At 48.1% G+C, this 9,962-nt stretch overlaps 2 protein-coding genes across 3 annotated transcripts; one reads left to right on the forward strand and one right to left on the reverse strand.

Annotated features, from left to right (window-relative positions):
* The first annotated feature begins 712 nt into the window (after positions 1-712).
* LOC119339663 (ABC transporter E family member 2-like) lies at positions 713-6,371 on the forward strand. Of its 2 annotated transcripts, none has more exons than XR_005164191.1 (12): positions 713-878; positions 1,448-1,533; positions 1,739-1,836; positions 1,922-2,039; positions 2,191-2,280; positions 2,651-2,955; positions 3,054-3,249; positions 3,328-3,510; positions 4,372-4,641; positions 5,084-5,329; positions 5,550-5,975; positions 6,078-6,371. XR_005164191.1 is itself a non-coding variant. In XM_037611638.1 (12 exons), exons 1-12 carry the CDS (start codon positions 785-787, stop codon positions 6,127-6,129), a joined length of 1,854 nt encoding a protein of 617 aa, XP_037467535.1. In that variant the 5' UTR covers positions 713-784; the 3' UTR covers positions 6,130-6,371. The 2 variants fall into 2 exon arrangements, 1 of the variants encoding a protein (XP_037467535.1); XM_037611638.1 differs by having other exon boundaries at positions 5,860-5,975.
* Positions 6,372-6,451: 80 nt separating this feature from the next.
* Positions 6,452-9,007, reverse strand: LOC119339652 (serine/threonine-protein kinase D6PKL1-like). The gene is made up of 2 exons (XM_037611625.1): positions 7,660-9,007; positions 6,452-7,570 (listed from the first exon to the last, which is right to left on the reverse strand). Exons 1-2 carry the CDS (start codon positions 8,709-8,711, stop codon positions 6,694-6,696), a joined length of 1,929 nt encoding a protein of 642 aa, XP_037467522.1. The 5' UTR covers positions 8,712-9,007; the 3' UTR covers positions 6,452-6,693.
* Between the last annotated feature and the right edge of the window lie 955 nt (positions 9,008-9,962).

Below are 9,962 nucleotides of genomic sequence, written 5' to 3' on the forward strand. Positions count from 1 at the left end.
GTTTATGTTTGTAGACAGCCAGTGAGGTTGTGTTGTGCTGTGAGCACTAGTATTGTTGAGTGTTAGCTCGTGTGTGTGGATTGGAGGGCCTGTCCTCAATTCATATAGGATCCTTGTGGTTCCCTCTTGTGATTCTTCATAGGTTCACAAGCTTCATGGTTTGGGTTGCATCCTTGTAAACCAAGCTAGTTATCCGCTGCAATTTATCTGAGAGTGTTTCCTCTTGTTCTTGCCACTTGAGAGTAACAAAGTTTGTTGAAACAAATTTCGAGTGAGTTTGTTGCTGCTCCTTGTGAGTTCTTTGGCATCGTGAAAGATCGTTTTCGAGGCGTCCCGTATCACGCCCCGTCAGTGATCCGAGGCCATCCGTCACGCTCGGACATTGTTTTCATTTTGCCATGTCCGATTTGTTAAACTATGATTTACTTTGCTTTGCTTTGTTTTGAATTTTGGCCTTCAAACAATTTGTACGTATGATGGACGTGCATGAATTGTATGGATTTGAGATCAAAATTTACGGTATATAAATGTGCGACACAATATTTGATGGGTGTTCTGTCAGTTCGCGCGGACGTGTTCCGGACGTTTGAGCGGCCGGATTTGCCAAAGTCGTGGGTAAGAGGAGAGGCGTCTGTTGAACGGACTCTGATCACGCGTGTAAAACTCTTGTGCTTGTTTCAGAAGCTGGTCTTAAAGCCAGAAAGGTCTGACCGCCTCCGCATACGTCCCCAACTCGGTCGAACGTCGCCGCCGCTGCCGCCAGGGCTCTCCACCGCGATCCCAGATGGCGGCGCGAATCGCGATCATCAACGAGGATAGGTGCAAGCCCAAGAAGTGCCGGCAGGAGTGCAGGAAGAGCTGCCCCGTCGTCAAGACCGGTGAGGACCCATCATCCTGTACTCTCTCTCGTGTAAAGCCCTAAATCTGCCCTTCGCGTCGTGGTCTCGATTTGGCCGGCGCTGATCGATGCGCTCCTTCCCGTGCTCGTTGCGCACAGCCTCGATTTCTATGAGCTCTCAATTTGCTGACTGTAATCAACTTGTTTACGCCCCGGCGGCTCGGGAATCGAATTCCCCACGATCGACCCCACCGGCGTCGGGGCATCTTCCCTTCCGTACCTTCCTCCTGCTCAGGCCGGCGCAGGAGGCGGCTTGTGCTACTGCGTGCTAGTAATAGTTGTTTCGACATGATTATTACTCCCTATGTTTCTAAATATTTGTCTTTTTAGATATTTCAAATGGACTACCACATACAAATGCATATAGACATATTTTAGAGTGTAGGTTCACTCATTTTGCTCCGTATGTAGTTGCAAATATTTAGGAACGGAGGGAGTATATGTGATGTGCACCAATTTTACGCTTCTCTTCAGCATGCTTAGAAAGTCCTCTACTGCCTTCAACTGGATTGTTATGACAACGTCATGAGATGATGGTTTCCTGTGCAGGGAAGCATTGCATTGAAGTTACTCCGGCGTCCAAGACCGCGTTCATCTCTGAAGAGCTGTGCATTGGTTGTGGTATTTGCGTCAAGGTACATGCCTTGTAATTAGGCTTTATCAATGTACTCTTTTTCCATCCCATAAGAACGTTTTTAAAGCTATGTTAGATTGAAAAAACGTTCTTATATTATGGGACGGAGGGAGTGGCTGTTAAAATGTGGGGTTCCTATGTGTATGTACTCTGTAAGTATAATTGTCTTCTCATGCACTTGTGCTGTCTGCAAACCTTTGCTTCAGAAATGCCCATTTGGTGCCATTCAGATCATCAACCTCCCAAAAGATCTGGATAAAGATACCACCCATCGCTACGGCGCAAACACCTTCAAATTGCACAGGTAATTTGCTCGAAAGGCTGCTGTCATCTGTTATGCTTGAAGCTGCCCTTATCCAGAATTATTACTGATGATCTAGCGCTTACAGGTTGCCTGTTCCAAGACCTGGCCAGGTTTTGGGCCTTGTTGGAGCCAATGGGATTGGAAAGTCGACTGCACTTAAGGTGTTATGTGGCAAGTTGAAACCTAATTTGGGAAAATTCAATGTATAATCCCTATTTCCTACCTTGTTTTTTTTTCATGTGTTGCTACCACCTTAGTTTTCTTTTGGGATAAAAAGTTTGTTTTGTTTTGTCCTTCTTCTATGAACTGCACAAGCGATTGTTATTTAGCTTTCTATCTTCTTTTGTTTTGCAGAATCCGCCTGACTGGCAGGAAATCCTTACATACTTCCGGGGGTCTGAACTTCAGAATTATTTTACGCGTCTATTGGAGGATAATCTCAAGGTGCTTTTTACTCATTATATGTCGTTCAGACACCGAGACACATATAGGAAGATCTTGATGTCCTCTTTACAATCACAGCACACTTGCTGTGTTGTTTTTCTGTTCTGTACCATCATATGCATTGTTATAAAGCATCTTCAGTACACCTAAATATTCAATCGAAGTAGGCTAGTAGCAATGTTCTCTTCCACCTATACATTCAGCCATAGGAGTGTACATAGTCTAATATTGTTGAGGTCCTGGAGCTGTTACTGTGCTCTTAGTTACTTCATGACACATATTATGGCATATTATGACAGCCTGTTTCAGTATACGATTTGTGCTGTTGTTTTCACTATTGAACATTTCTGATCCCACTCTACTTCTCTAGGCAATCATAAAGCGTCAAGATGTTGAAAGCATTCCGAAAGCAGTTCAAGGGAATGTCGGTCAACTACTTGACAAGTTAGACCAGAGGGGTGTTAAAGCTCAATTGTGCATTGACCTTGAATTGAACCAAGTTCTGGACCGGAATGTAGAAGATCTTTCAGGTGGTGAGCTGCAGAGATTTGCCATAGCAGGCACTGCTGCACAAAGTGCAGACATTTACATGTTTGACGAACCATCAGTTTACCTCGATGTCAAGCAGAGGCTTAAAGCTGCACAAGTCATTAGGTCCTTGCTTAGAGCAAACAGGTAATGCATATTTGTTACCATGATTATCTTCCAATACTCTGAAATATAAGCTTTTAGAAATTCAGTATCAGCTGCTCACGTTCTGGTTTTGTTTTCAGCTATGTGATCGTTGTGGAACATGATTTGAGTGTCTTGGATTACATGTCCGATTTTATTTGCTGTTCATATGGGAAACCAGGAGCATTTGGTGTAGTTACGCTGCCATTTTCAGTCCGAGAAGGTATCAATGTTTTCCTGGCTGGATTTGTTCCAACAGAAAATCTTCGGTTTCGAGATGAAGCACTTACATTTAAGGTAAGCTAACATATGCACACATGATTTGAGAACCCTTTTCAGGATGAAGTTTGTTCTTATGTTAGTGCCGGCTTTCAGATTGTTGAAGCCCAGGAAAATGCTGAAGAGATTGAGACATACCAGCGATACAAGTACCCTACCATGAGCAAAACAATTGGAAATTTCAAGCTCACTGTCATGGAAGGTGAATTCACAGATTCTCAGATTGTTGTGATGCTGGGTAAGAACGGGACAGGGAAAACTACGTTCATCAAAATGCTGGTATGTCTATCTCCACTCCTTCCTCACCACCTCCCATCTGTGATCTCTCTGTCAACATTTTTATCATTCAAGTAATTGAGAGTCTTGGAATGAATACAAAACAGTCGAACTATAAATTGTATAAATCAATTTTTTTCCTCATGGCATTTACCATGAGGATTCATATCAAGGTTGCAATAAGTAATGGTGTCTGGTGCTGTGAAATGTTTTCTCTACCTCTTCTGAAAACTACAGCGAGTTTCCTAGTAATGTTTAAATTCCAAAGGCAATACATACTGTCTACTAGTAGTACTATAAGCATGCAATGATTCTGGTTCTAGAGTGCCATATCAGCACTAAGGGTTGTATAAAAATGACCCGTGTCAAAATTTACTGTTTTTTCGCTAACGTGAATTTGGTGCTGGCAATACATACTGTCTACTAGTAGTACTATAAGCATGCGATGATTCTGGTTCTAGAGTGCCATATCAGCACTAAGTTTTGTATAAAAATGACCCGTGCCAAAATTTACTGTTTTTTCGCTAACGTGAATTTGGTGCTGATGGAAACGTGAAGGATACAATTGAGTTTGCTGTTAGTTGAGATTCTGATTTCAGTTTGATGCATTGTACTTTCTTTTCTACATTTCTAAGTCAAAAATGTCTTCTATTACTGTCAGCTTCCTGGAAAGTGTGCATTTTATCAAAATTAAGGTTTTACTAGTCCTTGTGATGATGATGCACTGGATGTCTTCTGATTTTACAAGTTTTACAAGATTCCTTAAGTTATGCATAGTTAATCTGGATAAAAGAAGTAATCTATTTGCATCCAATAGATTAGACATCTGGTATCTTGTATTCATTGTTTGTTATGACTGTACAGGCTGGGCGGCTGCAGCCAGATACTGTGGAAGGAGCTGAGATTGAAATTCCTAAATTTTATGTGTCCCACAAGCCTCAGCAGCTTGAAACAAAATTCCAGGGTACAGTGAGTCAATTGCTTCATCAGAAAATACCAGAATCATGTGCTCATCCTCAATTTAGGTCTGATGTCATTAAACCACTACAAATTGAGCAACTCATGGACCGGGTAGTTACAAATTTATCGGGTGGAGAACGCCAAAGAGTGGCATTATGTCTTTGCCTTGGAAAGGTATTTCCTTCTTTTGCCTGAACTTTTGTTTAATAGCTTTATAAAATAAATTTTCTTTTAGAGAATAACATATATATTGTTTCTGTGTTCTGTGGTGTTCAAAAGATTCAGGACTTCAGGGATGATTATTTTTGCATATTTAATACTTACTATCCTTTTTGCCTTTTGTTTTTGTTACTGTATTATGTAAAATTGTTTATAGATACCATATGTACTTAATATATGTCCTACTATCAGTATCTACTGCTCTTTGCCTGAGTCTGCCTTTTGGGTATTTTATGTACTTAATATTATTCTTCCTTTTGCTTTTGTTACTGTGTTGTTTAAAATCGTTTACTATATGCATGTTCCACAATCCTGTCAAACATATGCTTGTGTTTGTTCAGACTAAGAATGTAAATACTATCAGCTTGTGGATCCTAACTTTGAAGTTGTTCTTCAGCCTGCAGATATTTATCTGATTGATGAACCAAGTGCATCTCTTGATTCAGAGCAGCGCATTGTTGCCTCAAAGGTTATCAAAAGATTCATCCTTCATGCAAAGAAAACCGCATTTGTTGTTGAGCATGACTTCATCATGGCAACCTACTTAGCTGATAAGGTTATTGTTTACGAGGGACGGCCTTCTGTAGACTGTACTGCTAATGCACCTCAGACTTTACTATCTGGGATGAATAAATTCTTATCGGTAAGTGCAGCTACCCAGAGTTGTCAACAAAAGTTATAATAACAGTACGAGCTCAAGTTGGTTTCTTATTTCCTAACTTCAACTCTGAATTTGACCTATTTGTTCCTTTATCTTTACATAGTGTAATTGGTGGCTACCTCCGTTTCAGAATAAAAAAACTTCAGTTGGTGTTTTCATCCACTAATTTTTCTTTCTTTTGGTCAACATTGTCTTGTGGCAGCAACTTGACATCACATTTAGAAGAGACCCGACCAACTATAGGCCACGGATAAACAAGCTGGACTCTACGAAAGACAAAGAACAAAAGTCTGTAGGGTCCTACTACTACCTGTGATACAGGCACCACGGTTGATACTTTGGTACCGTTGCAACTGCAACGCACTCTGCTTGGGTTGCTTCTTGTTGGAGAAGAAACTGAACTGGATTTGTCCAAGGGGGAGGCGAGACAACATGGAGGACGTAGGAGCAAGGAGACAGGCCAACGCCGCCAGCAGGCGCAACATGCTAACCTCCCATGGAATCTGGTGAAGGAATGCAGAGAAAGGGAAGCAGGAAGTGCTGCAAGGTTGGATCGGATCAAGGAGCCTGCGCCAGAAGAAGTAATCCCAACCTTTAGAACCCCTCCTGAACCTGGAGTGATCTGTCGGTAAGGAATCCGAGCACTGTCAAGCACCATGGCTGCATTATCATTGCACCATTCATGTATGCGCTGTACCTTTAATTAATCTACCAACCTTTTTGGTTTCAGGACTTCGGCCACAGTCATTGCAGGATGCTGTGAGATCAAGCAAGACGTTTGATGGTGTCGAAGCCTCGGCACCGAGCTGAGAACTGCTTTAAGCTTTTCTCTGAAGAAGAATTGGGTGTTGCTTGAACTTACGAGACTACTACGTTTTCTGTAATAGGGTTGTACCAGGTTTTTTGCCCCATAGCTTGTATTCAGGTATACAAGCAGTGGGTTTTCCTGGTGAACATCGAACCCACAACCTACCTACTATTTTCAATAAAAATCATATAAGAATTTGCCGTGGGGCAACTAGCACTTGATTTGTCCTTTTTTTAATAATTTGCAAAATATAGCATTGCATGAAATAATATCTGGCATTCTTTGGAATGCATGAATTTCACTTGAAAATCCCCATGTTTGGCACGAGCCTGATTAACATGTTATACAAGCTCAGGAAAGCTACAAGATTCAATAAAACTGGTCATGTATGTCATTGCCAAATACTGACACTACGGAGCTACAGCTGCAGCTCAGACCACAGCAAGTATTTCTAAGGTTAAAAACACAAGAGATACATTTTCAATTTTTTAGGCTCAGACCACGGCAATTTTTTAGGCTACAAACTCAAATTCCCTAACTAAAAGAACTCAAAGTCGAGGAATTTCCCTCCAGACTCCACATGGTCTGCCCCTGGCCCTGCTGGCACCCTCTTGCTGCTGTTGTAATTCGTCTCCACCCTGTCCATGGATGCCGACTTCGCCGGCATTGCTGCGACGGCCATGGGCTCGACGGGCCTGGGCACGCCGGGCGGCGTGCTGCACCGGATGAGCGCCCAGTTGACGCCCTCGAAGAAGGGGTGCTGCTTGATCTCGGCCGCTCCCCTCTTCACGCCGAGCCGGCCCTGGGGCTCCTTGGCCAGCAGGCCCCTGATGAGGTCCTTGCTGGCGCCGCTCGTCGGCGGGCCGCCCTCCGGGAACCGGAGCTGCTGGCCGACGACGTTGAACAGCGTGGCCCGGTTCGTCTGCCCCTTGAACGGCGTCTTGCCGTACATGAGCTCGTGCAGGAACACGCCGAACGTCCACCAGTCCACCGCGCTGCCGTGGCCCTCCCCCTTGATGATCTCCGGCGCCAGGTACTCGTGCGTGCCCACGAACGACATCGACCGCGCGCCGGTCGGCTCCACCACGAGCTCCGGCATGGCGCCCTGCTGCTGCTGCTCGCCGCTCTTCGATCTGGAGGCCGCGGAGGCGCTCTTCTTGCTCCGGCCGCCGAAGAGCTTGGGCATGAAGCACGTGGGCTGGATGCAGGCGCCGCCGTTGGGGCCGGAGGCGCTGCAGGGCAGCGTCGGCCGGACCAGCGTCGTCGAGGCGTCGCAGCGGAGGGAGAGGTCGAAGTCGGAGAGCATGACGTGGCCGTCGTCCCTGACGAGCACGTTCTCCGGCTTCAGGTCCCGGTACACCACCCCGAGCATGTGCAGGTACTCCAGCGCAAGGAGCACCTCGGCGGCATAGAACCTGAGCGAACGAGCGAAAGAGAGTCATATCCCATGCTTGGAACGCTAATTGTTCCACAGATTAGCTGCAAAAATGCATCGAAACTGTACCTTGCGGCGTGCTCCGGGAAGAGCTTGCCGGGCTGGCGCTGGCGGAGGGCGTGGAGGTCGCCGCCGGGGCAGAACTCCATGACGAGGCAGGCGAACTTGTCGGTCTCGAAGTGGGCGTAGAGGGTGGGGAGGAAGGGGTGGTCCAGCAGCTGCAGGATCTCACGCTCCGTCTCCGCGCGGCTCAGCTTCCGGCGGCTCTCCAGCGACGCCTTGTCCATCACCTTCATGGCGAACCACGGCGCCCTGGCCGCGCCGCCCCCGCCGCCGCCGCCCTTGCTGAGCTCGGAGAGGTACACCGTGCCGATGTCGCCGCAGCCGAGCCGCCGGAGCAGCCGGAAGTCACCCATCCCGAGGGGCCCGTCCCGTGCGCGCGCCGCCAGGACCGCCTTCCACCTAGGGTCGCCCCCCTTGTGGGGCTTCCCGCCCACGCCGCCGCTCCCGCCGGCGCCGGCGGTGCCGTTGCTCCAGTCGCTGGCCGCGGTGCTGCTGACGCTGGTCTTGGCGCTCCGGCTGGTGACGGTGCAGCTGGGCGCCATGCTGGTGCAGGTGGCCGTGACCGCCCCGCCGCCGGAGGAGCTGTCGCCCATGCTGCTGTGCGGGCTCGCGGCGCCGCTCACCGGCGGGGACGCGTCCCACACGATGACCGGCTTGGCTGGCGGCGGCGGCGCCTTCTTGTCGCCCCGCCCGTGGTCCACGGCCACGAGCACGGGGTCCATCTCGTCGACCGGCTCCGGCGGGTGGCTGGCCCCGGAGAAGGAGCTCCTCGGCGGCGCCCCGTCATCGTCGTCGTCGTCGCCCTCGCTGGACGCAATGCTGAGCCTCACCTTGTCGAACGCAACAAGGACCTCCTCCTTGTCCTTGGCGGCCGCGGGTGCCGCCGGCTTGGCGCCGGCGTCCATGTCGAAGCGGAAGGCGTCGGGCAGGAAGTCGAAGCGGAACTCGAAATCCTGGGCGGGATCTGGGCGCACCTGCGCGAGCTGGGAGCGGGAGCGCGCGTGGCCCGGGGCTGACCTCGGCGGCTTGGCGTGCGGTGGAGGGCGAGATGACTGCATCACTCACTCCTTGGCTTGGCTGACTCCTTGTCCTTGAGTGTCCCGCCGAGTAATGGAGGCGGTGTAGTAACGGGAGGATGACAAAAGAGGTTGGGGGGAGGGGGAAGGGGACACGATCACACAACTGCCGGGCCGCGGGTAATTCGTAGCGGAGAGAGCGCGTCTTCTTCTTCTTTTCTCTCTTTCTCTCTCTTGTGTGCCGTGGAGACAATGATGGCAGGGCAGGGCAGGGCAGAGGCGAGGCAGCAGTAGTAATAGTACTGGCCGGGTCGTGTCTAGTCCTTCTCCTCTGCTGCTTCGCGCTTGGATCTTGCCGCTTCGTTTGCCGATGGACTTCCTTCTTATACATTATTTTACCGTATAACAATGTGAGTGTAATGCGAACGTGGTTGGATGTTCAGAAAAACAGTGGTATCCCGACCTATCAGAGTTCAAGTCCTGAATTTCCCGCGATGTGCTTTTAATAAGAGAAAAAGTTACGTGTATGTATTATGAGCCCCTGCCTCTGTACTGTGTTAATAAAATGTGAGTGTATTGGCTGTAGCGGGCTTGGTAACGAGTACTAGACCAAAAATCAGCGCTGAATAAAGATTTTTCGGATACTTTCTTGACAAGGCCATCAGTCTTATGGTTGGAGACGTATTTAGAAACTAGTCTGTTCAAGCAAGAATGGCGTGGCGGCGGCGGCATCCTCGTGATGGACCTGTGTCCTTGGGCTCTGCCGTTACGATAGTATTTGCTCCAGCGTCGGCGTGGAGCTTGAGAGGTAGTCTAGGAGCTGATGTAGATTGTGGTCTGCATCGACGACATCTGGACGGAACATGTGTTGGGCTTTTGGTTCGTGGATGGCAGGTATGGTTTCCTTCTGTAGCGTTTTAGTCGCGGTGGGGTGCCAGATTTGGGGTTTGATGGCGTGTCTGGGATGTTGCCCCGGTCTGATTTGTTCAATGATAAAGGCTTCAATTTTGATGAACCATCTTGAAGGTCCGCAAAGCTGCATATCAGTGATGGAGCCGCGTCGAGCTCGGGTAAGGAGACGATTCATCTTTCTTCTTCTTCGATGGCTACTGTCGTGGTGCCGGAGGCAGATGATGTCCGTTACTGTCAAGCTCAGAGATGTTCTGCTATATTTTTAATTTTAGCATGTCGGTCCTTACGTGATTTGTATTTTAATCTTTATAATATGAACGAGACTCGTATTACCATGAAAAGAAATAGAACCGAAAAGACCAAACCAGTAGCCGTAGGCGG

This window comes from Triticum dicoccoides, chromosome 1B (assembly GCF_002162155.2).
Source record: "Triticum dicoccoides isolate Atlit2015 ecotype Zavitan chromosome 1B, WEW_v2.0, whole genome shotgun sequence".
NCBI lineage: Eukaryota > Viridiplantae > Streptophyta > Magnoliopsida > Poales > Poaceae > Triticum > Triticum dicoccoides.